General features: G+C 30.1%; 2 protein-coding genes across 5 annotated transcripts in view; one reads left to right on the top strand and one right to left on the bottom strand.

Annotated features, from left to right (window-relative positions):
* LOC136982851 (serine/threonine-protein kinase pakD-like) overlaps positions 1 to 15,083 on the top strand; it is a 52,624-nt gene extending 37,541 nt beyond the window's left edge. For 3 of the 4 annotated variants that reach the window (XM_067279383.1, XM_067279384.1, XM_067279382.1), the window contains 8 exons: positions 5,213 to 5,350; positions 5,439 to 5,563; positions 13,842 to 13,919; positions 13,991 to 14,121; positions 14,193 to 14,356; positions 14,424 to 14,633; positions 14,714 to 14,800; positions 14,873 to 15,083. In XM_067279383.1, the coding sequence (XP_067135484.1) occupies positions 5,213 to 5,350; positions 5,439 to 5,563; positions 13,842 to 13,919; positions 13,991 to 14,121; positions 14,193 to 14,356; positions 14,424 to 14,633; positions 14,714 to 14,800; positions 14,873 to 14,923 (984 nt within the window). In that variant the 3' untranslated portion in view covers positions 14,924 to 15,083. The remainder of the gene's footprint in view (positions 1 to 5,212; positions 5,351 to 5,438; positions 5,564 to 13,841; positions 13,920 to 13,990; positions 14,122 to 14,192; positions 14,357 to 14,423; positions 14,634 to 14,713; positions 14,801 to 14,872) is intronic. The other variant, XM_067279385.1, reaches the window with a different exon arrangement.
* A 470-nt stretch (positions 15,084 to 15,553) lies between these two features.
* The window catches only part of LOC136982858 (caprin-1-like), a 49,184-nt gene continuing 37,505 nt past the window's right edge, over positions 15,554 to 27,232 (bottom strand). The window contains exons 4-12 of the mRNA XM_067279401.1: positions 26,731 to 26,892; positions 26,466 to 26,631; positions 26,168 to 26,370; positions 20,761 to 20,908; positions 20,187 to 20,692; positions 16,753 to 16,825; positions 16,559 to 16,681; positions 16,406 to 16,489; positions 15,554 to 16,335 (exon numbers count right to left, since the gene is read on the bottom strand). Coding sequence (XP_067135502.1) covers positions 16,268 to 16,335; positions 16,406 to 16,489; positions 16,559 to 16,681; positions 16,753 to 16,825; positions 20,187 to 20,692; positions 20,761 to 20,908; positions 26,168 to 26,370; positions 26,466 to 26,631; positions 26,731 to 26,892 — 1,533 coding nt within the window. The 3' untranslated portion in view covers positions 15,554 to 16,267. The remainder of the gene's footprint in view (positions 16,336 to 16,405; positions 16,490 to 16,558; positions 16,682 to 16,752; positions 16,826 to 20,186; positions 20,693 to 20,760; positions 20,909 to 26,167; positions 26,371 to 26,465; positions 26,632 to 26,730; positions 26,893 to 27,232) is intronic.

The raw sequence follows: 27,232 nt of genomic DNA, 5'->3' as shown, positions 1-27,232 counted from the left end.
CATGCAATAAGGTGATCTTTTTTCTGTTAACAAGTGCAGGACACTTTTCATGAAGTTTTAGCCGAAGTTGCTCTAACTGTTGTATGTATACATTTGCAGTAACAGTTTCATTGCATGGCAACAACTTAAAATGGATAATTCCTCGACGATCCCACCATACACATAACAAAATTTTCCTTCCATGCACACTGGGCTTAGGGTCTGGTCGTGGCTGATCATTTTTGTCAACCCATTGTCTTTTTCGAATAACATTTTCGTATGTGATCCACTTTTCATCTCCCATAACAATTTTAGCCAAAAAAGATTCCTCTTTTTGCCAAGAAAGCAAGGTAGCAGCCATCGACCTTCTGTCGGCCTTATTCCGTTCACTGAGGTTATGTGGAACCCAAACTCCCAGCTTGCTTACTTTTCCTAGTTTTTGGAGGTGACGATTGATGGTTGATTGGGATGTGTGCAGTTTCTCTGCTAACTCCCTCATCGTTTGCCATGGATTCTGCTCAATCAGGACCTTTAAAACGTGGTCATCAAAGTCTGAGGAGCGGCCTGGTCTTTCATCATCTTTTAAGGAGAAACCACCAGAACGAAATTTTGTAAACCACTTTTGAACTGCTCTGTCTGAAAGTACACCACTGCCGTAGACATTGCAAATCTTTTTTGTTGTTTCTGTAGCATTATTGCCGAGTTTAAACTCCCACAACATGATACGGCATACATGCACTTTCAAATGTTCCATTTTAAATGAATTCAAAAATAATTTTTTATTACATTATTGACACTTCAATGTTAAAATTTACATTTATAGACTATTTGCTAATAGCCACTAATAAAACTCAGTTGAAGCAACACAACATCTGGCAAGTATTTGACAGTCATTTACACCTACTTGCTAACGGAACTTATTTATGACTCAACCAATAATAAATTAAGCTCACTATATGAAATGACTTCTTTAATCTATTTATTATCCCAGTCAGGATAGTAGCATGTAGTATATTCTCAATAGTAGTGTTTTTGAAGATTATATTAATATTAATATCCTTTACGTAGAAAAGGGAGTAGCAGTGTAGAAATAATAGTGGCTTTCAGTACATAAATGGTGCACACATGAGCATTTGCAACAGTGGGCACATTTTATAAATCTGCTTTGATTGTAATCTACAGCATCACAGACAAGACTGTTGCTTTCTGCCAATGTGATTTCATTGATGCTGAGGAAGTTTTCTGTACCAGTCAGAAGCCCAGAACATCACCACAAGTAACAAATCATAGATTTGAAAATGTCAATGGATAATTGAAAGTGCAAGAGATTGCAATTCAATAATACCTTTGCATGTGTTCTAATTGTCCGTAAGGAATTACCTCTAGTCCTGTGAGAATTTCTCTGGCAAGGTATTTTACCTGCTGGTGAAAGATGATGTCAGGAGATGTACAATTTTTAAAATAATTTCTATTGTATTGGCAGCTTGTCTGAAGGATTTTGTTTATGAATCCATATTTGTGTGTCTGCCCCATAAATCTGACACAAGAAGGAAGCTTTATTTTACATTTGGGACTATTTGTCTTTCCAAAAATAATTCATTTAGATATTTGATCATTTTGCCTGATGTGCTAAAAGTGACAGTGAAGTTAGAAGGCCTGAAACTGCCAATCATCACTTGCATTTTTGGCCCAAAGCTCCCCCACATTCTTATAATTATAAGATGATGTTGCCAACAATATCCCAGTTCTACTAATAACATACTGTACAGTGTAGCTATGTGTTGCTAGATTTTTTGATGGAAAATAAATTCACACCTTAGAAATCAGCTCCAGCAAAAAGTTTAATGAAACAAAAATGTTTTCAATCTAATTTGATAGATCTTCAGCAGTTGAGTATTCCAAAATAGAACATATTTGAATAAAAAACATTCAATAAATACCAGTAGAATAGAACCAAACATAAAATTTAAATACAACAGAAATAAAATAAACAATCAACACCTTATCCAGAACCTGTTACCAGTGTGTTCTGTGAATAATTATAATACAGCTCACCACTAACATTTTCAAACTGTTAAATAGTTCTTCCTCGGGTGAAATATGCTGAATAACCAATGGAACACAAAAAAAGAACATGAATATTCAAATTAAATCGAACGTATGCTTGACGAAAGTCATTGCATTTGGCACGTGGATGGTGGCAATTAAATCAGCATCCATGCGCATGTCCATGTCCATTGTAACAACTTTCGTCAATCTCACCCTTGAAATCCCACAATTATGGGTAACATTATTTAAGCAATTCAACCTACAATTTTAGTTCCTGTTTGCATAATCATTTTTGCTTTAGCTATTACAAGCTATGTAACCTTGGGTAAATTATGTCACTTGTAATTGCCGTTTTATAATTTTTAGAACATCGTTCTAATTCAAATTTGTTTTATATTCCATCTACGTGCTGCTTATAAATTTAAAATTGTTTGAAAGCTTAAAATTTGATAGCTGTTGTGTTCAATTTCGTCTGATGATGGTAACTTTATACTACTGAACGTACTAGTGCACATTCTCATTTTTAAAGTTAAGTATTGCGGCATTACCAAAATAAAGTGTTATTACTATATATACAAGAGTTGGCGTGAAGTGCAAGTTATTTTATTATAGTGAGTTTGAATCCCTGTAATTAATGCAGGTTGAAGTTCTATTGGTTTTATATATTTCTAAGGTTTCTAAATGCCTAATTGTGTTGAAGTCTAGCATCAGTTGATTAAAACTTCAATCATCAGACCAGCTACAATGTTGTGTTGTAAAGTTTCTTATCAATGGTACACTCCTATTCTTTAAGCCTTTGTTATAGGTTTTGTTTTGTAGCCCTGAAGTATGCTAGTATTCTGTTAAACTGAGGATCCACAATTTAACAAGACCTTAATTTCACAAACTGGCAACAGACCTTAATGAGAGAGTTATTGAGGTTTAATAATTATGTCCCATAGTATGAAATTGTTTGAATGATTGCATTATAATATCAAACACCAAGGACGACATCAGCCAATGGGCCAGGGAGGGTGAGATGATGTAAATTGATAAAGGATATGAATTGTATGTAGGTAAAATAAAAATGATTCATAAAGTTTTAATCATTTACCGGATCATTTACTATGTACCGGAAAAGAAATATCTTAATTAAAACATTTTTTTTAACTTACAAGAAGCTTAAGAAGATTATTTTAATTAAAACTTAACATTTAAATAATTTTTTCGAATTTCTAGGGGAGGGCAGCTGCCCCTCTGTCCCCCTGGCGACGCCCTTGTCAAACACTACCTTTTCACCAAAATTCATCAAAATTGGTGGGGGATATAGACATAATACTCCTTATAAGTATATTGGAATTTCAATTGCATTTAGATGAGGTATGATAATAAAGTTTGATGATTATAAAGAAATGAACACAACATAATTAGCATACAAACAATCTTTATTGTCCCTCAAAGTAGTCTAGTGATAACATACTGATGTCTAAAAGTGCAGAAGTTCTTGTCAAACTTTTGGTTGAACATACAACCAGTTTGAATTAATGTGAGTAGTCAGTAACAGCAAAATTACACCAGTTTGGTGTGATTTTCCTGATACTGACTACTAACAATGACAAAAAAAACATAAATATTAACTCTTTATAGTCCATTAATACCTCAATTTTAATATCATGCATTTTTATTGCATTTCTTAATAATGCTTTTTTAATAATTATATATTACAGTAGAGCGTCGATTATCCAAATCAATTGGGGACTGGGGTTGTTTGGAAAATTGATTTTTCGGATAACCGATTATGTACAAAAACATACATTATTAATATAGTATATTAGTATATCCCAATAATAGTATATTAATATATCCCATGTTTAAATTTTCCTCCATTGCATGTTGCTTTGTGTTGAATTTTCGTCGATGTTAAGCCTAACGAAAATTTTTATAATAATAATCATGGCTATTATATCATTAAAAATTATTTCTTTATTTTGTACAAACAAAATAAATATATTGAAAAATATTAAAACAAAAAAATTATACTTTAGAAGTTAATCTAGTATCAAAAACGTTCAATTCAGCACGACACAGTCCGACTGGAACACTTTTGGTTAACCGATGTTTCGGTTGATCGACATTCGGATAACCAACACTATGTATTTATTAATTATGCTATGCATAGCCTGCATTCAGGTTTAGGATGACAAGAGTAAAATGAAAAACAAAAGCCAAAAATTGTAAATGTGTCAATTTTATACTTACTATTTTAAGCTTGTATACTTTTCTAAAAGTTTTGCTTTTGTTCTTGTTGTCTTGGCTCCTAATTCTTTTAATTTCTTTCTTAATTTAACAACTATTACATTCTGTAAATCAAGTTTTTTATATGCAGATCAAAACTTTCTGCTCAGTTTCTACTATTTTACACACTACCGGAACTTAAGTATACACCAAACTGACTCTAGCACCACCAGTGATGAGATTTAAACTGTGCATGTCCATTGTTAATTAAAAAATGTAACTAATTAAAAATTTTAGTTTTAAAATTTATCTTTTAAAGATTAAAAATAGTAATTCATTAGAAAGAATGTTTAATAAAACACAACTAAATAGGTTGTTATAGTAAATGTTTGCTAATCATTTTTTATGTTATAATGCATACACTTAGGGTTACTGTATAATTTCTGAAAGAAGGATAAGTCTTCCATTTTGACTTTAAAAAACATCCCCCCCCCTCTATTCAAACACATCAGACATTTGGAAATGAGGATATTGGTAATGTCTTCATTTCCATTTTTCTTTTATTCATAATTTTCATCTGGTAAATTTACATACTCAATCTTCTAAATGGGTATCTAACTATTGGTGTACTTGATTGTGGTTACTTATGTTAGTAGCTCTGTACTAGATATCTGGGTACAAAAATGGATGCCTGACATTAAATATTAGTAAATATTTACTCATAAACATAGATTATGTAGGATTTAATCTATGATTATTTCTAGAAGAATAAATTCAGAATAACAACTTTAATTGTGATGATGATAAAACACAAATTTTTATAAAATTATATTTTGGTATATATGTGTCAATTATTTACTCAAACCCATCTAATTTGTTCATTAAAAGTTAGAAAATGGTCTAATTATGAAAGAAAAGTTGAATAGTAAATTATTTTCAAATTATGACAACAAAAATTTTATTTTTTCAGCCTGGTAACTTTGTATTAGCTATAGCTGACAAGGATAAAGAAAATCCTCCAATTTGGAGAATAGAAGGCAAATCATTGCTTCAAAGATTTGAACCTTTCAATGCAGATGGACGTATACTCTATCGAAATGCTTCCTCGGTAAGAATATAGAGATGCAAACATTTCAAGAATACATAATAATTTTAAACAATAGTGTTTAATAAAAATTGTTATTGAATTTTAATAGTATTCAGCTTGGAATTCTACAACCATTTATAAATATATTGGTGTGAACGTGATATTAGTTACACATAATCGTGTTTCTTCAATTGTTGAAAAATTGGGTCCAATTGCTCCAGAAGAGCAAGAAGGGTAAGAGATAATCTTAAGAATTTTTAAAACTCATTAATAAATTTTAATAATTTAAATAATTCTTAACTGAAACTGAGTGTTATCATCTTGCTCTTTCAGTAAATTGTTATAAGTACTTTGATTGTTATTATCTCACAAAACTGGATAAGACACTACCACTTAGATACCAACAACCTTGATTTGCTGGACCAAATCAAGGTAGTTGGTGTCTATACTGGAGAAATTTGTATTTTTCTCAGAAACATTTATTTATTTTATTCTTTCTTAACCAGTATCATCATCAGTCAGAATTCTCTTCTATTTACACGATTATCCTTAATCTAAATCAACAGACAAGATTTTTTAATATTGTCTGTTGAACACAGAGTATGGTTTTTTATTTCTATTTCTTATTTTTCATATTTTCTTTACTTTATCCAAGTATATCTTTCTCTTTTTTCTTATGTGGTATTTATGCTAAAAGAATATAGAATTTCATGCTTTCATGATTTGTACAATAATATATTCTATCTGCATTATTTCTCTAATAGTTTCATTTTTTTTTTTTTTTTTTTGTAATCTGAATGTTTTCACTGGTCCCTGATAATTCATTTCTGTTGCTGGTATTTTCATTAAAACTTTTCATGAATATTTTATGCTTCATCTCCATAAAGTATAATGTTCTATTTTTGTGGTTTTCAACAAGGAGTACATATGTTAGGCTCAAAGACCAAAAATGCTCATGGAGCAAAAAATCTACCACAATGTGTTCTGACTTCCCAGATTCAACCACAATGAAAATTTTGTGTCAAGGGACTTTCAAAAAATCCAGCAACAAGTTGCTTAACTTTCTATTTCTAGCAACATTTAAAACTGCACATGACACCATCTGTTGTTATATTTTATTATTAAAAAATTTTCATATTTTTAATAATTATAAAATGGAAAAAATTTTGAGGATAGAGAAGAGTTTTATAAAAAATTTGTAAATACCAATAATGAGTAAAATCATCATTAAGTCCTACCCTACTCAAGATATGGCACATGATCCCTTGCAAAATTTCAAAATTTTTGACAAAAAGCACAGGAGTTATGCTTCAAAGAGGGTGAAAATTGTGCCCCCATCACACACAACCTTCATACATAGGAAAAAAAATATATATTTTTGCAATTCTCAACATTTCAGGTCCTGAGTCAAAAAATGTAGAAGTCTTGGGGAGGATCAATTTTTTGACTGACTGTTATATATAACAGAGGGAAAGTATGGCAGAGCTGGGAAAGTAAAATGCAAACAATGCATTTTGGCATATTCAATAAGACGACAAAGCAAAATTTGTGTCAATATCCTTTTAATAATCAACCAAAATGCAATCTGACAATGTGAAAATGCCACGTGTTATAGATGCTTATTAAAGCAGCCATGACATAATATGATAAAAATAACTGTGAAAAATAAATAACAATTTTTTTATTATTTAGAATAAAATCAAGTTCAAATCTAAATTGAGAATTATATCAAAAATGAACACACATAAATTTGAAGCTTAGAAGTTTCTGTCTTAGTCTCGTTAATCTTTGACTCCAAACAATATAATGATAAATAGACAGTCTCTCTGTGGGAGTGTCATTATTGAAAATAAATTTGCAATCAATTGGCAAAGTGACTTACAAATAAATTTATACTTTTTTTTAGATATGTAGGATTTTAAGTCAAATAAGAAATTTAAGATATCATATGTAGGTATCAAGGATTCATAAACAAAACAATTAACAGAAAATTGTCTTCTTGACTGTGAATTATAAAATAAAGAGTTACATTTACTATACTATGGTTCTTTCAATCATATATAATGTTTTGTGAAAAAAATTTTTACTGATTATTATTAAAAAGATACCAAACATTGTTCAGAATTAGTCCTTTGGTTAAAATTATACATAAATTATTCATTAAAATATCTGTGCAAAAATTTGTTACTTATTTTTGTATAGATATTTTTATCACATTGCATCATGGCTGTATTAATAAGTGTCTATAACATGGCATTTTCACATTACCAGATCATAAACATGAATTTCATTTGTGGTCTTATTGAATATGCCAAAATGCATTTATTTTTGAGTGTGCTATGACATGAAAGTTGCATTATGGTAGATCTGTAAAGTCAGAACATATTGTGGTAGATTTTTTTGGTCTTTGAACCTGACATATATACTCCTTGCACGAACTTCTTGTTATCCTCTATAAAATGTTTTGCAGGTCTTACATTCCTCAGGATGTCAGACATTTGTAAGACACTTTCTGTAGAATAACATTTTATTTTCTTTGATGACCATTTTAAATCTTTTTCATCTTGTTTATTGAGAACTAAGACTTAAGATTATTAAAGTGTCATTTTTAATAAAAATATACCACCATATTTTTCTGGCATATTGGTCTATCTGGGGAGACCATGAAATCAGATTTTCTGTATGGCAAAACCTGGCATGCTGGTTTAAGTGAGGTTAAACATCCCTCTCCAGAGGGTGTGCAAAACTCACAGATGCCAATTTTCATTATAAAATTGTGAAACTGTCAGCATTACATCAAAAATTACGATTGTATGTTTTGTTTCTGGATTTTTTCTTCTTTCTGACAATGGAAAATACTATTGGAATGCCAAGTTTTTTTGTTGTTGTTTATTTTTTGCATTTTTGGGTAAAAATTAATAAAATAAACAAACATAATTTATAGGGAGTTTCTGAAATTTGTTATCTCAACTTATATTGATGTGAAATTTGTGATTCACTAGAGGTGAAATTTGAGAGGAAGGTGTAGACTGTCAGTGCAGCCCACTGACTGACTAATACTATTAATGTCAATAAGCCACTAATTATTTATTGTACTGGGAAGAATGTTTTCTTTAACATTTTTTTAACAACTACTTTTGTTCGATCTTCGATCTCCCCTGGTTATATGCAGCATGCCGGTCAATCTGCAAAAATACTGTAAAATCAAATTTAACAGTATAATTAGGTATTTTTGCTGTTATAAATCTCTAATCTAGATGTAAATGCCTTTATATTGATGAATAAATACAAATTTTATTTCTTAATTACTTAAACTATCTTTTATCTTAGCCCAGGTTTAATCATATTTTATCACAAATAAGTAAAAAAGCCTGGAATTTTGTTTTTTTCACAGAGGGAGTGTAAGAGCATATTCTAAAAATTTAAGGTATATTATGTAAGCAGCAGAAAAGTGCTGTTCATATACCTTGCTCTACACCATCAAGTTATATCAAAACAAAATCATTAATACTTTATATATCTATCCCTTCTTTTGCATATTGTTGATTCCACTTCCTTCATACTGGTGCTATCTAGCTATACACTCAAACCTGTTTTTGTGTGATTTTTTATACGTGCAATGTGTTTTGTGTAATTATTTTTGTGCAGTATACCAATTTGATTGAAATTCATATACCGCACACAAAAAAATCACACAAAACAAATTGCACAAATAAAAAATCGCACAAAAACAGGTTTGAGTGTATAAGAAAATATACGGTTAGACGATACTAGTATAAAGCCCATAATACTTACGGTTTTATTTTATTTCATTTATTTTATGGCTTTCAACTTCCATTGTCTGTTCTTATGAATTCTGTTTTTCTAAATTAATACTCAAATTATATGTAAAAAAATAACATTCATTATCTCATAAGAGGTCTGGAAAAGACCCCTTGCATTTCACCTCCCACATTTTGTGCCATGTAGATAATGACTGGGCTACAAAAATGTAAATAATACACTTGACTTTTTAATAATTGGGCTGCAATTTGAAAAAATTGCAGACCTATAAATTCCCACTGTCGTCCATCCATCTTCCTTAATCTTGAGAATGAAGTTAGATAGATGAAATCCGAGACCAGGCAAGGAAACCTTAGGGCAGGAGGCTCGATTAATTATATATGAACTTCTGATGCAAACTGGAAATCACTTTATTTCAATTCAAAACTTTTCCCTGAAAGCAGTTAATAGATGACTGGCAGGACTATTGTTAAAGGAAAAGTATGATATTACAGGGGCAAGACACTACAGTACTAATTTGAGGTAGAGAGCATATATTTTAAATTAAATAAATTAAAAATAGAATGAGTGATTATTTATTGTGACATTGTCATAATGCCGGACTGCTAATTTATTTTGTTTTAATAGACGTAAACAATAATAATATGCATTTAAATTCAAAGTTGTATGCAATACCTGTAAGGTAATCAATCACATTGCAATTTTGAAAATCTTGGACTATTCTTTTGATTCTAGCAGAAATTGCAGCATATTTCTTGTTTCTTCATTGCCTGAATTACCAGCAACTAGTTGTGTAATTTCAAAACTGTGCAGTCCTTGTTGTTTCTTTAAAGAATCAATAAATCGGTAAATAATTGAGTATAAAGTAGCACAAATTTCCTGAAATCTGTCACTCCTCCATGCCATTGTTGATACATATACTGAAAGAAGACAATGTATCTTAAAAGTAGTTTGCAATCAGCATATCTTCAATGGGAAAATCATCAGCTTCAACTAAATCTTCAAATGCTTGAATAACATTAGCAGAGGAATAAATGCCATTGCTGGAATCATTTGGATCCAATAACCAAATTCATGGTCTTGTTCATATCAGGCTTTAAACCTTTATTCTGTACCTTTCTCCAAATACTTTGGGAAAGAAGAAAAAATAACATTTTACAATGCTGAGAAATTCTTGTTGGAAGGCTTGCATTACACTTTGTTCAAAATCTGTCATAAGTTGCTGGGGTTGGAGACACAGTTGTAAACTTTTAACTTCTTGAAGCAACTTGACATTTATTTGGTATAAGTGATCATTGGAATAATTACATTGGATTGAACCACATGAATTGTACAAAGTTGTTGAAAATTTTAGCTAGTACCCACAACCAGTTTCCATCAGAAAACCACTTCTGGCTATGCACCAATAACTGAAGATTCCACTAGTGGAAAAAATAAGCATGCAACCCAGGAGCAGTTCATCCTGAGAATCATACATCAAAAACTATTATGCATTGCCATCAATAATAATTTCTTGATAATTTTGTGGAATTACTAGGTCCTGGAGATTGCTTGGTTGTGGCTATTCGGTTCATGGTTGTTGCATGTTGCTGTATTTAGCCAATCATTTGCAATACTTCTGATCTTGCAGTTTGTACTTTCACAACTGGGTCTTCCAAACCCTTTGTCCAAACATGTCCTTTGCAAGTGGAACATTTTTCACAAATCCAGATTCCATGTTGTTCATCTATAGTTTGCTTTGAAAACACATAAATGTGCTTGTTATCATTTACCAATTTTCTTTTACCTCTTATTGATGGAACACTTTTATCATTGTACACACAGGATTAATCAATCAAGATTGCTCACAAACATGCAATGTCCGCTGCACTAGGAAATGTAAGGAGAGCCAGATGCAGGAACTTTTATTGTTTAAATTTAAACAAATAAGAACAAGATTCACTTGTTACTGAAAAGACTCCTATAAGATTAGTCACTGTTCTCTATCCCCCATGTCTGTCACTAACCATATGACTATCGCCCTTGTGGTTGAGTGCATATTCTTTCCAGTGTCAATCCATATACAATGGAAAGAGAACCCTGAAGTCATACAAAAGGGGAGAAATTAGTGTAAAAGCTATGTGACAATTTGTACACAAATTTAATTTTGAAAATTTGTTCAGAAAAGTTAGTTATTGGAAATTCAGTTTGAATAATCAAGAAAGTTAAATTTTTATTGAAGTGGAGATTCAATGTTAAAGTCCCAGCCCCTTAAGTTATCAAGAGTTGACTGTATTTACATTTTTGTAACCTACTCACTGTCTACAGGGGAAAAATATGATTATTAGTTAATCATTAGCAGATAATAGGTTTGGGTGTTTTTAAAAATGTTAAAAATGAGCATATGTTTAATGGTGTATTTCAAAACTGTAATTGAGGAATTTCTCAATGATTGTTAAAGTTTGATGTCTGTTGTTTTTATAAATATTCTTTGCCATTGATAGATATATATGACCAGTTTATATGAAAATTTCAAATTTTCACATAATTGTCTGTTTTTTAGATTTATTCTATTTGTTAGCTTTAAAAAGCATTCAAAAACTTAGAGATACTTTATTTACATAGTGACTTTTGATTTTAAAGTATCTTTTTAATAAAATTAAATCATTCAAAACACGCAAATTTAATAAAATTAAATAAATCAAAACATTACAAGCTGTTACAGTTATAAAGCTTTAAATTTGCCATAAAACATTTTAGATCTTAGCATATATTGATATTATTCTGAAATGGGCCATGTTTTGCAATTATGCCTTTGTGCATTCAATTTTATGATTGTGATAAGTATTAATTATGCCTATTCAATTGAAATTTCTCAATTATTATTTTCATTATCAGCAAGATTGATAAGAAGAAAAACAAAATTGAAATTCAGAAAGAGAAGGCAAGAAGAATTTTATAGAAACTGGAACTGTCATGCTTTTCATTACTTATATTCTGCTCAAACAATTAATAGTACTGTACATCATTGTTGAAACACAAAAATCCCATAAATACCAAAATCAAATTTTATAGGAGCAACCAAAAGACAATCAATCACTATTGCATGTAATAGTGTAAGATTTTCATTTGGGAAAGTTCATTATAAGTTCATTTAGTTGAATTTAGTCAGGTAACTACAACTTATTTTTTCTGTTGTTATTTATATGGTTTTCCTCAGTAATGTGGATTGCCTAATTATATAAGAGCACAGCCAGTTATAATAGTCAAATGTATCCAAGATTTTTGCAAAACATATATACTCAAAATTGGTACAACTATGAAAAACCTCATAAGCATCACTACAGATCAATTTTGTGTGTCAACAATGATAGTGATTTTAAGAGTGAATTGACAAAATAGTTTCAATGGTATTGATAATAAAACTGCATTGGAATATTTTTCTTTCATAAGTAGTTGAATGTATTAATATTTTTAAAATACAAAAAAAGAATCATGATATTGGTCACTCCTAAACATCAACATAAGTCCATGCAATATTTTAACATGTAAATGAAAATTTCTTTTAGCAATAAATTTATTCAATAATGTAAAGGCTATTTTGGTTTACAGTAAGACTTACTTCTAACTCAAAACCAAAAATGGTGCATAACTCGACAGTACATCTTTCACTAATGTTTTCGAACCAACGGTTCTTCTTCAGGTGAAAAAACGGACAAAATAAATAAAATTCGGTGGAATGTATCTTTTTTCGAAAGAATTCTGAAATGGAATTTTCAGAAGAAACCAGTGCAATCTTCGTCATTGTTTGCGCAGAAAGTTTTATGACAATGTTTAGTAATATAATGGATAAACAACCTATAAACTGAATTTTTTACATCCTTAAATAAGTCCATTGCACTATGGGCAATGGACTTATTTAAATTAATAAAAAGATCCTCAAATTAACACAAATCAATTGTCTATCACATCTTTAAATATTCATGATTTTACTCAAAAGTAAAACTAGAAACATCAATTTGGGACTAGAAGCATACTTAATTTAATTAGAAAAATCAGGCAGAGACTATATTGTACTTCATTGTCTGGTCAGTAACATTTCTCATCATTTGACAACAACACACTTATCACTCCAAATTGCAAGTGAAGTGTCTAAGAACAGATCAAAAACAGATGCTCCTTGTAAGAGTTCATAGTAGTAAACATTAGCCATAAGTGGCTTATGAATAGATATTGAAATGTGTGGAATGGTGCTGATAATTTTCCCAAATTATTTCTCTGAAGGTCTCAATTAGTTTTTAGCTTTAGTAATGTTAAAATAAAGACTTACAATTTTTTTTATACTTCTTGTTCCATATCCTCTTATAACACATTAATCGTTGATCTTGGGATGTTTAGAGCTGTCGAGATGTCATATACCATCATCCTTCTGCATTGGAAATTGTTCTATCAAGATAACTTGTGTTCTCATAGTCATTCAAGCATACAGTAACATGATCAAATATTTATAATACAAGATATAACTATAACTAATAGTTCAGATAAAAATGACCACCTATAATGACACTAATAAATGCAACAAAATCAGTTTCAAGGCTAATTAAAAGGGATAGTCTGCAATTCCTTATTTCTTAATCTAAGATAATGCAGAATTAGATATCAATAAGTAAACTTTCACTGTATCATTTAAATATACAATAAATTAATGAAAAGAGTTTAAGATAAGCAAAAATATACTTAAATATTTTAGAGAGAAGACATCTCAGTCCTCTCAAGATCAACAATTATGGATCTGTACATATCCTGGAAATAATCATTCAGATCAAGGGTAAAATAAAATTGATGTGAATAGTAAAAATTGTAATTCTCTAAATTTAAGATCATTTCTTTCTTTTAAAGGAATGGAAATGAAGACACATCAGAAGATTCAACAGTACATCCTCAGCAAGAAAACTTTGAAGTTTATCTTCAGACACTAATCAGCCAAGTGCTAGATCCAAATTTTATCACAGAAATCACTAAAGAGAATGGTTTGTTTCTCAACTTTCAATATTTATAATGGTGATGATAAAAAAGTTTATTCAAATCTGTATTTTTGCAGATGAATACTTTTTGTCACACATGAAAGAAATTGAAGACATGTCTGAAGAGAGAAAGAAGAAAATATTTCAAAATAATAAATTTCCTGACGAAATAAAAACTGCAGTAGAAACATTTCCAAGACTTGAAATTTTACCAAATAATGAGAGTGAAGATAACTGCCAGGTCTGTATTGAAATTCATCTCATCTCAAAATTTATGGTTTTTCATCTAACAAATATTTTACTGATAGGTGTGCAATGAAGTAAAAAGTCAGCACACCCTACAGTATAGAGGCATGCCCTATGATCCGTCGTCACTAGAGTCAAAAGAACTCTCATCTGAAGAACAGTCTCTTTCACTCAAAAAGATACTGGTTTGTGGTCCATGTGCTCAGGCAGCAGTTTTATATAGTCATCTGCATCATCACAAATACAATTTTTATTTTAAGTGTAAAAAGAAGGTATATTTCTTTTATGTATTAAATGTAAGGAAGGAAGGAATCTATAAAAGCACAAATATCTATTTACCTTTTTCTTTAAGGTTCAAGATGTAAAAAATAGTATGGAAAATAAGGAATCACACATGCTTTTAGAAGAATGCTTACAAGATGCCGCATGGGTAAACCAGGTAAATTACAGATTGTCTTTGTATATTTAAATAATATAAAAGGTCTTTAAAATAATACTTTGTAAATTGCAGATGTTTCAAGAAATAAAAGATATGTGGGCAAAGGGTGACAAGACAAGGTGACAACAAACGCATGCTGGGAATTTACGATAGCCATGGTGCATGGTTAAAATTGTGCACTACATGAATGTGGTATAACAGCAAATTGTGCAATTTAGTTCAACTCCCCTTCTCTTTTAAAATAAATAGTCTACTCTACTATTAAATAAATTTGAACTCCTCACATGTGCAATGTTTGTTTGTTTAGTTTTTAGAATTTCTATAAAAAAAACAAAAAAATCGTGTGTTAACTCGACATTCCTATTTTGTATTATTTTTATTGCAGCTTTTTTATATCATGTGTATATAATTATATTTTACATAAGATCACACTGCCAATATGTCAATCCTCTCCAAGAAATTAGGGAAAAAATTCTCGCACATACTTATATTTGTTCTCGTATTCTTAACCTACCTAAACTCTTGTTCAGAAAATGTGTTAGCTTATATTTTCAGTTTTTAATTGTTTGGATGTAGTAAAGTGCCAAACTGTGACTTTAAATTTATAACTAAATCTTATTTCGTGCACACTTTAATGTGTTGAATGTTGTATCAAAAATGGCTGTCATTGTACAAAGTAATATTAAAAGGTAGTTAAAGTTCTAATTCTTTGATTTTTTGTCAGATATGTATTTTATAATAAATAGACCAATATTTAATGCTTCATTGAGAATTTATTTTTTTTCTCTTGCAGTCAGTCAGTCATTTTTAACAACCATACTTAGTTGATAAAAAAGCATTGGATAATATCAATAATATGGTGACTTATAAAAAGAAAGGAAAAAGCAAACGTTATATAGAGGTTGCTTTTAGAAAACAAAAGAACATTGTAAATGCATTGCCGTCGTCTTTTTTTTTGGTAAGGAAACACACATACACACACCCACTCTTTGTGCAGGAATCTGAGAAAGTTTAGTGATATCTGACTTCAAGCTGCTCAAACTTCTATTGGGGGAAGAAACAGTTGTTTTTGTATAAAGTTAATGAACTGGAACAACTGGAATCTTCGATTCATTTCACAAGAGCTAATTTATTTGTTTGCGCCTTCCTTTTCACAAGCTTTAAAGATTACCAAATGGTTATTGCAATGTTCATAGAGTTAAACGTCGACATGACTACTGATCCCAAAAGCCTGGTCCCACCAAAAGTTAGAACTTACAATCAACGGAACATCTACCAGGCTACATTTTTTTTTGGTAAATATGGATATTAAATTTGGGTAAAACACAAAATTTCCAGTTTTCCACAGTTCACAAAAAATTCAACTATACATTTTTTTTTTCTTTTTAAATAATGCATGCGTTGCAAAATCTGCCGCCACTGCCAAGTCCGAGAAGTTGTGTCTTGTTGGACATCAAATGGGACAGATTACTGTTGAGGTCTATAACCACCACGTCCGCCTCTGTTATTGCCACCTCGTATTCCCCCACGTATTCCTAGATAAAAATAAAATTGAAAATTAATAATTGTAAGAATTTGATGTTTTGAAACAAACCAAAATCTTACCACCACGAGGAGGCCTTCGGTAACCGTTGTATCCAGAAGAGCTACCGGAACTGTCTCGCCCTCCATACGAACCTTGATAATAACCTTAATGCAACATTGATGTAATTTGTAATTTAATCATCATCACTAACAAAATAAATAATAAAGGCTTACCTCTTCCATTTCCGTAGCTTCTACCTCTCAGATAATTGAAACCTCGTCCTCTGCCACCCCTTGTTCCACGATTACTAAAACTGCGTGACTGGTGATTGTTTTGTGCATGGGAAGTATAATTGGCTGTTGGAATGATATGTATTAGAATTTGTGAAATAATATTTTTGTATTCATCTTAAGAATATTAATCATACTTTGGGATTCTGACTGATTTGCTGATTCTTGTTCCTGATCTGCCACCCTATTCTCTCCATTGCCGGTAGCTTCCTGTAACATTAAATGATTGCATTTTTTAGATGTATAGTTAATAAGAATTTAACATTTACAATATTCTTCTTGCATCTACACTAAAATAATAATAGATGGTCTAATCCTGCTGCTCTTGAGGAATCTGAGCTTGGATTTAAAAACTTCTAGAATTTCCTCAAGCAGTCTTGTAGTACATATATCTGGTCAAATATATGATGGGCTTATTAAAAGGTTCTGTGCCAGTATAACAAAGATTTATATATATGAAACTTAAAATAAGAAGCAAAATTAATTTTGAGCTAAGTTGTTGTCACGAAAATATAATGCATTAATAGAACCACAAACATTCATGCAGTTTTGTGCACTGCTACAAATAAATCATTGAAGCATTCAATCAATATATTTAATTTTATAGTTTGAAAAAGATCTTTCTTTTCTAAACAGGTTACCACAGTTAATGACAATATACAATATAACTGAATACAGAACAACTGAAAAGTTGATGTTATCTAAGAAAAACATTTAGATTAGAAGCTTACACACTGTAGGAGTGATAAGCTTGTTTATTAAAATTTTTGTCATCTATTTAAATTGTTGTAAAGACAAAAAATATCTGAAAGTTATATGAAATCATAACCTCATCAAAAGTACTCTTATTGAAAAATGAAAGGCTTTTCTCCTGTTTATTCTCTCTCTCTCTCTCTCTACACACACACACACATATATAATATTTGTGTGTGTAAGTGTGCATATGATTCCAACTGTGCAAAAAGTCTGAATAATCTGATTTTCTATATGCAAATTTGATAGATGGAATAAGATAGTTCTCACAAAAAAATCTTATAGCTCATAGGTCAGAAAGCATTGATTGTATACTCTTTAAAACAAAGTTTTCTTCACTATTTAATATGTGAAAAGTTATATCATTATTTGTCTTAATCAAAACTATATAATATAACATATATATATATATATATATATATATATGTATATGATCTATGCATTGGATATAATTTATGTATGAGAAGTTTTGAAAACTTCCCATAGATGAATTTTGCTTTTTGTTACCATATTTCAAATTATGGAATGATTGAAAATATTATTCATAGATATAAAACAAATGTAAATTCTAAAATCTATCAACATCTCTTTGTGAATATGTAACCAAACTGAAATTAAAACTACATACTAAATACAGGAATATTTTAATCAATTTTATTTTTCCTGATCAATCTATTATGCATTTGTTGATATAAATGTGATAATGTGACCTCAAACCATCCTACAAAAACTAGTTACAGATAAATTTTTATCTGTAACTAAGTTCTCGAAGAAAGATGTGAATCTTCAGAGAGAGAGAAAGAAGGAAAAATGCTACTTTTATGAAACTTAAAAGCAACTATTTTAAAAAACAATACCAGATATCTAAATATATTAAAATTTGTAAACCAGTGGTTCTTAAACTGTAGGAAGCACAACTTTTTTAGGGTGCAAAGAAATTATACAATACACTTAGAATATTGAGTAAAGCAATTATTTTCATTCACTAGTTTCAACACAAACACATCGTTTAACTCCTTCTGAGTTAGAAAACATTTGTGCAGAGATCTTTTTTTTTTATTTATGTACACCAGTAATTGGTTCTGTGTTCGTTATTATGTATTTCCAGGTTGGTGTGTTATTTTTATTAGAATAATAAATTACAACTATAAATCAATATGCTTTTAACAAGTGTCCACTTGACTCTTCAAGACTTTAAAACAAAAACATACATTAAACACCACAAAGATCACTGGCAAAGGTGAAGTGTAGACCATTATTGCAAAACTTCATTGTAATGAAGAATCTTATTTCACCTTCTCGCACTTAATGGTAATGGTAATAGACTTTATACCAGTGATATCTCCTCTACACCTGCCAATGTAAAGTTTTCTGCATAAAAAAAAACTCAAGGACAAAGATTTTGGTTTGGGTTGCAATGGGAATGAAAGGGGTGGGTTGATCCCTAATTAGGAAATCAAGCCTTGCTATCAATGTCCAGTGATATTTAAATGATCATATATGTTGCCTGATTCTTTATGTTCAGAAGAACTATTATCAAATAGAATGTGTCTTCTGGCTAGATTAAGCAAGTTCTCACCATACCAAAATTGTATTGGATTACCAGCAACAAGAAAACTTCCCTTTCATTACAAAAGGAGGACCATCCTGCAAACAAGCCAGAAATTAGGCCAATTGAGAGTTTTTGGGCAATTCTCAAGGCAGCCATTTATGAAAAAGAATGGATGATAAAAACATGGATAAGCTGATTAATCACATGAATACTTTCTGAAAAATGCAAATCAAAATCTTCTAGAAAAACTTGCATTGCATGCCTGAAGACAAATTGACTGATAGCAAGGACTTATTATAAACACATTTGATAAGCACTTCAATTCATACATAGATATATATATGTAGTTTTCACCTGAAAAATTATCTGACTAAGATATCTGTTATAATAATTACTGCAATACACACAGTGTCCGAGAAAGATCTTTATCATTCTAAACATTAATAACAAAAATACTAATAGGTGAAATGAAATGCAGTTTGCTGCAAAAGAATGAAGAAATTAAGAGTTTTTTTACAGTACCTTCAATGTAGCTGTACGTAAGCTCTGTTAGTAGCATGAACAATGTCAAGTCTGTACTCAATTTCCCTCCAAGTGTTTTTTAACATTTGTGGTGTAACAGTGAAGATCACTAACTGTATCCTTTCCTTTAAAATGTATATATCAGAAACAGGTGTTTGATAAACCCTGTCTTTAACATAACCCCAAAAAAAGAAATCCAGTGGAGTTATGTTGGCCAATCGCAGAGACCAAGGTATAGGTCCACCACGACCAATCCATCGTTTGGGAAGCACTCTATTAAGTAAAGAAGGCAATTGATACCAGAAAAAACTCTTAGATTTCTTCATTCTTTTGCAGCAAACTGTATTTCATTTCACCTGTTAGTATTTTTGTTATTAATGTTTAGAATGATAAAGATCTTTCTCGGACATGCTGTATTTTTTCTTGTAATTAAACACTTTGTTATCTTTACCTCTTTAAATTTTATAAGCATCTTCATCCTTAAAAATAAAAATCTATGCAAATAATACCAGTAAAATTATAATATGGACAATTATTTACTCTTTTCTTATTTTAGAAATTAAAATATTTTGTAAAGTATCCAAAAATATGTAAATGCAACTTATAGTACAATATTTGTAATAAATCAAAATTTTTTTTTTCTGAAATTATTCAGCACTTTTAAATTTCTTTAATAAATTTAGGTTAAATATTACTTAATCCAGATTATTCAATAAACTTAAAAGCTTTTTATTAAAAAATTACCTCAGTTTCTTTATCATCTGTTCCATTGTTCTTCTCTGAAATCTCATTATCTTCACCTGTATCAGCATGTTCAACAGCAGTAGTTTCAACTGATGTAATGATGTTTGTTGACTGCTGTTGTAATATATTGTCTGGTGTAAAATGCTGTGCAGGAACAGTGACGGGAACATATGGAGAAACAACAGTCATAATATTCTGCATTGCAACAAAGTTCTGATTAGTAAATGTTTGTGTAGGTATGGGCTGATTAGGATCATAATCTTGAGGAGGATGATTAAGTGCAGCTTGGGAGAGGGTTAGAGCTGGATTGCCTGGTGACGGAACTGGTATTGTCTGAAGTGGAACAACAATAGTTGTAGGAATACATGGAGCTTCATTTTCACTTATAACCTGTGATGTAGTAGTAGTAGCAGCAGCCACTGAATTAAACTGAGAATGTCGATAGGATGAATTTGGAGGAGGAGCCATGGGATGGGCCACTACTACAGCTGGATCCATATGAGGAGCTGCAAGTTAATAAAAATGTTATCATTGTCTTCTCTAAAGTCAAAATTAAAATTAAAATAAAACTTACATTCCATATCAATCTGTGACTCTTGCAAAAAATTAAAATTTCCTTGAATTGGCAAAACATCTTGGAGTTGATTTGTTGAATTGTTTGTCCTCTCAACAGGTTTGGCACAAATTTCTTCAGTTTCATTAACTGATAAAGACTCTGAAACCTGAAGCACATAAAATTTTAACAGATTTACATTATCTGTAGACAAAAAATTTATGTTCCTCACAGAATATATGTATATGATACATTTTTCTGTTGAAAACTATGAAAAATTTACATGTTCTCTATTATTCATGTACACCAAACTTTAAAAATAATGATTTTGTAGTTCCTATTTGCTTTTTCATTAGTTTTAATTATTTGAAATTTTATTTCAGATAAGATTTAAATTACATGATTCACAACAAAGAATATAAACAAATAATATGCTATAAAAAAATTTAGTTGATAAGTTTGCTAATGAGATTAAAAATTATTTTAATAACTCTCTTCAGTATAAATTCAGTCTAAATGAGATTTCAAAATTGGAAATAGTTCCTAAGAATTCCATAATTAAAGGGTATAATTCATGGGATATCACTGTGCAATTTGTAATCTTCATTAATTTCTGTTTACATATTAATACATAGTAAGGTCCAGAACTTTCTGGCCTGATCCTAATTTACTGGAGGAAACTATATTTTTCCTCCATTAAATTAGGACCTCTATTTCAAAGCAACTGATGTAATGATGAAAAATATTTATTTTTGCTTTACATTATTTTTTGATATAGTCTAGTCTTCTTTTATGTCAACATATTTCATACAGCATTTCAACAACGATCTGAATCACCTTTTTCAAAATGTACCATTACTGCAGACTGCACTTCTTCATCAGTCTTGAATCTGATTTCAATTTTGAGAACAGATGTAATAATTGCTTGGGGTCAGATCACAACTGTAGAAGGAGGGTGATTCAGTTCCTCGAAGCCACTTTTCTGAATAGCAAAGCCCTGCAAGATATGTGCCATGTCTCTTCTCTTTAATAGCATTCCTGAATTGAGGAATTAAAGAAACATTATATTCTTCAGTGACAGTGGTATTGCATTCTTTGAAATCAATCAGAGGCATCCCCTTAGAATTCCCAAAAACATCATGCTCATGATTTTCTTTGAATTGTGTTACCTTTGATTTCTTGGCCTTGGAGAACCAGGATGATACCATTCCATTGATTCTCTTTTTGACAGATCATGATAAAGAACTACATCATATCAAAGAAAATTAAAAAAAAATGTAATCTATACTTTTAAATGATATTGAAAATATACAACACAAACTATGCTCTGAAAGGATTTTGAATTTAAATGAGAAAATCATCACAAAATCAATAAAGTAACGGTATCTGCTTATATATCAAATTTTTATTTGTAAATGGCTAATCTGTTATGTATCTATTTATGTAGTAAAATGGAATGTTTCCATTAAATTTATTTACTTTAAGATAAAAAATAAATTTATTCCAGTTTATTAACTTTACTGACTGTAAAATTCAATATTAATATATTGGACTTTTATTTTACAGTCAGTAAAGTTGAAAATAGGCTGGGACTAAATTTTAGAGCTTATCCTCACCAATTTCAAGGTCAAACAGATTTTCAAAATATAAAAGGCATCAGTCTGCTGGTATAAAACATATCAGATTTGAGTTAAGTGAATTGGAACATCAGAAACTTTTATGGTTAATTTACACTAGCAATATTCAGTTCTATCCCTCTAGTAATCACTCCCACTTGTGGGCTACATAAATTCATCATTGGTTCCAAAATTAGAACCCATGATGAATTTAAGTGGCTGAAGTTATTTTTGTTACAAATGTTTTTAGACAATCATCATTTATTTGATTTGAAATTCTTGTTATATTCTACACTGAGAAAACAGCATATATATCCACAGATTTTATTACTACTGAAAATTCAGAAGTAGAAGCACTACTACTATTTCCTTATTTCCAATAAGAATTTCATATAATTCAAAAATTCTAAAGGAATATCTGAAGTCAAGGTTCCAATTTAAATATACAAGACAATCACTTAATTTGTAGCATAATGCAAGATTTTCTCATAAATTTGCACAGGAGAAAAGATGAAAATTATTTCATAAACTAAATGACAAGCCCTTGTATAATTTAGTGAGTATGCATTACTATTATTATTTCAGTCATCTTTATTAACTTTTATATAGGTATCTGATGATGATTTTTTATGTAATGGTTTAAATTCAATCTGAGCACGTCAAATTACAAAATTAAGATGTCTTATCTACATAGATGACTAATATCTGAATTTTCATTCAACAAGCCCTGTAAAATTCTGTTTACTGTTACGATATGATTATATAGTATTATTATAAAAGATTATATATAAATAAATTCCCAATTCCTTTAAAATTTGCTCACACTATTAAAATTAGAACAAAGTTTTAAAAATATATAAGCATTGCTGAAAGTAAATATTTAGTAGTCTTTTAATATCAAAATTGAACCAAATTTTATTATATTTTATTCTATTGGTCACAACTGAAAGCAGAGTTAAAATATTTTTAAATTTCAAAATTTTAGAGGGAGGAAAAAACAAATTAGAGAAATGTAATGAAATAAGCTGATTGTGAAGTTTGATCTAATATTTTAATTGAATTCCAACAACTATTAGATGATGCATAAAATCCAGACTATGGTTGCACAAACATATATTTTTTAAAAGTTATTTAAATATCTAAAATTTTTTTTTTATCTGACTGAAACAATTTTCTTATAAAAATGTATTTTTAAGAATTGGAAATCCTAATGAGATTTTCTCAATTCCAATTCTCAAAAAATGTTTGACTTTTCTGATTCTGATTAATGATCCCATCACTAATACATTGTCCTTTTAGGAACACTTTCCGTAAGAAAATATTTATCGTCATAGCAAGGTATGAGAAAGGGATTATGATAGATAGAAAGAAAGGTGGTAGTAAACATCCTTTCTTTCTATCAGAATAGTAAAGTTTCTCAACTGTGAAAATATCCTTTATATGAGGTATGAAGACAATTCCACTAACTTCTAGCAAGTGTGCCTGATAGAATATTTGTTTGATTAACAAGACCATTAAGCAAAAGACTGGAAAACAAAGAACTTTGTACAACTCCAGTGAAGAGTCAAGAGCTGCCTACAGAAAATCAGCAGAAAACACAACTAAATGATAATGGAGAAAGTCTGAGAAAAATTGAGGTGTTGCTGAAGAAGGGCAATTTTCCTAAAACTATTAGACTAAATTTATGTAATAAATTTTAAAATGTAATAAGCATGAAACTACAACTTTGAATGACATTCTTCTACCTCTTTTTCTATTATCAGAAATACAATGTCCAGAATTTTATGATCACAAATTAGAAGTTTGAAACAAAAAATTATTTTAAAAATTATATAAATTCTTCAAACCTGTTAACTGGAGTCTATCTATTTTTAGAATTACAAATGTTTTCACAGCCCCTCCTGGGCTCTTCTTCAGGCTTCATTGTATAGGTCGTTAATGTTTGAATAAACATTCGGTTTGAATTTCTTTTCCGAATATTATCATGTGCAACAGCTAAATAGTTGTATTGCACATGCTCCTTGCTCATCCCTTTAAACGTTGTTTTCTAGCAAAACCTGCCATGCACTGGATAGGATCATTTCTTCCTTATGATTAATGCACGTACTACGTAATCCTGCCTTAAATATCTCCATGGCTTCTAGCCATTTCAATTGCTGTGGGTTGTAGCTGGTATAATGATTTTTGCTGCACGCAGGTCGGCCGTTATCTCCTCTTCCGATGCGTACGTTGCTAGAGCGTAGTGTATCTACCATGCTGTATGTCTGATTCGTGCTCTTTTAACCTCACTTTTAACACACATTTCGTGGAACCAATATATGTTAGTTGTCTATCGCACCTGTGGTACCGTATATACTCCCGGAAGCCTTTCAGGGTTTGGTGGGTCTTTGCCATTGCTTAATACTCTGAAGAGAGTTTGACATCTTCTGTATGCGATGTTAATTCCTTGTCACTTGGCCATGGTGTTGTAGATGGATTTCAGTACTGGATTGTATGTGACAGATATCCTTGCATTTTCTTCCTCTCTGATATTCAATGGTTGTCCTGTCAGATTATTTGCCTTTTGGGAATTCTCATGTCTTCTAGACAACTTTTCAATGAGAGCTTTGTTGTATCCATGGCTTATAGCGATATTTTTGATGTGATGGAGTTCTGTTTCGAGCACTTGTTTAGTAGAGGAGTGCATGTGAGCCCTTCTCACTAATGCTTGGAACACAGCTATTTTGTATTGAAAAGGATCATATGAATTTCTTGGAATATAAGTGTGGAACGTGCTAGGCTTACAGTATACTGATGTGAGTATATTAGGCATCATCAAGGGTGCACTTCTTGGATATTGATATCAACTTTGAAGGAACTAAACCTTTTCCCCTAAAAGCAGTTAATAGATAACTGGTACAACTCTACAGTTAAGGGAAAAGTATGATGTACAGGAGCAAGCCACTAATAATTTGAGGTGAAGAGCACATATTTTAAATTAAATAAACTAAAAATTGCAGCCTGGCATTGTGACAATGTCATAATAAATAATTGCTCATTTTATATAAAAATACTCATTTAAGAGCTTTGTAATTACTGAAAATAAACTTTATTCCTTTAAAGAAATATACTCAAAATAAAATAGACTCAGGAGTGTAAACAATAGTTTCTCTTACATTTTTAATTAGATTGTTTTTTTTTTAATGAATACCAAATTTTCTTATTTACAAAATCTGTTTCCCTATCATTTATTATCCCTGTTATTTGAAAACATACTTTTCCTGCTGGAAGGAAGGATTATCTACTAATATAATGTAGCTGGAAATGTTTAAAACAACAATACTGAAATTTAGCAACAAGTCCAAAATATAATCAAATCTATGAACAATGGTTACTGACAAGAATATAAAAAAAATGACTGCCATTTAGAGATGGCTTCTGTTTGGAGTTGGCTGTTATTGGATGTTTGACTTTAGTTGGTCACTATTTTTAGTTAAAGAAATTATTTTAATTTAAAAATGAATAACATCAATAATGTAATGGTATAATAAAATAATGAAATTGTACTCTTATATCCAGAATTATACCTCTAATAATATTAATTTATTCAATGCCATTATAATAAATAATTTTAAAATAATTATATAAGCTTCATACCTAAATTGAGATAAACAAAATCAAACTTTAAATAACATGAAAAGAGGATTACTGAAGAAGTTTCAGCCTTTAACATAAATATTACAAAATTAATAGAACTATTGTGTATTTATTATTTTAAAAAATTTCTGACTAAGAAAAATAAATTACATAGTTTAATAAAAATAAATACATACTTCTGATGATCCATTGACATTTTCAGTGTTTTGCACCACTTCTGAATTTAACTCTTCCTTTTCTCCTTCTTTCTCTCCTTTGATTTCCTCCTCAGAAAGTGCTTGATGTTCTTCAGTAGAATCTTCATCTGTATTTTGAACAGACTGATTTGTAAAATAACCACAATCTTGAATTTTCATCAATGTTTCTTTTAAATGCTTGTCTAATAAATTGTTAAAGATAAAACTCCTTAAGTACTTTTTTGAAATTAAGAACTAACAAATTTAAAAACATTATTTAAGAAGTCAGAAAGGATACAAGTCATCCCCAAAATGCTTCGATTTTTTGCCTCTAAGAGGGCAACAAAATGTTCTGCAGCAGATGAAAAATAGTTCTCATATGATTGACAGTTAATATCATTATCATCAAATTCAACCAATTTATAAAACTTCTCTAAGTTATTTATCTCTTCTTCAGAAAGTTTCTAAATACATGTATATAAAAAAAATATTTAAATACTTTTAATATATACAGAAAAAGAGGGAAAAAATTATTGATTCTATGTAATAAAATTTTTTCTTACCACTGCTCCGTTTTCACCATTCAGAAAATCATTTCGGACTTCACCTATTAACAACTTTGCAAGAATATTTTGAAAGAGCAAAAGCTGACGAATTTGCTGAAACTCATGATGTTGACGTTCAGCAAATTCTTTCTTTTGAGCTTTCTTCTGGTATCTTGCAGTCTGAAAAGGATTTAAGAGCTTTTTGTATAATTTTCAAAACTGCTAGTTTTTTTTTTTACAAAAATATGATAGTAATCAACATCAATACCTTTTAAATTTATTTTTGTAAGAAAACAAAACTAACACCAATGATACAGATATAATAAAAGTATGGAAATTAGAATATGGCAGTAATAGAAGTATTTAGAGTGAAATGCAAATCAAAGTAATCAATCATTCAGCAGATTAAGAGCAAATAAAAATTTAAGAAATTAATAAACTTGAAAGGAACTGATACTATATTTACTTCAAATGATGCTGTCAAAACTAAGATGCACCTTAATTTCTATATGCTCATACA

Source organism: Centruroides vittatus, unplaced genomic scaffold (genome assembly GCF_030686945.1).
Source record: "Centruroides vittatus isolate TY-2023 unplaced genomic scaffold, ASM3068694v2 contig_866, whole genome shotgun sequence".
In the NCBI taxonomy this organism is placed as follows: domain Eukaryota; kingdom Metazoa; phylum Arthropoda; class Arachnida; order Scorpiones; family Buthidae; genus Centruroides; species Centruroides vittatus.
This window is presented reverse-complemented; position numbering and strand designations above follow the sequence as displayed.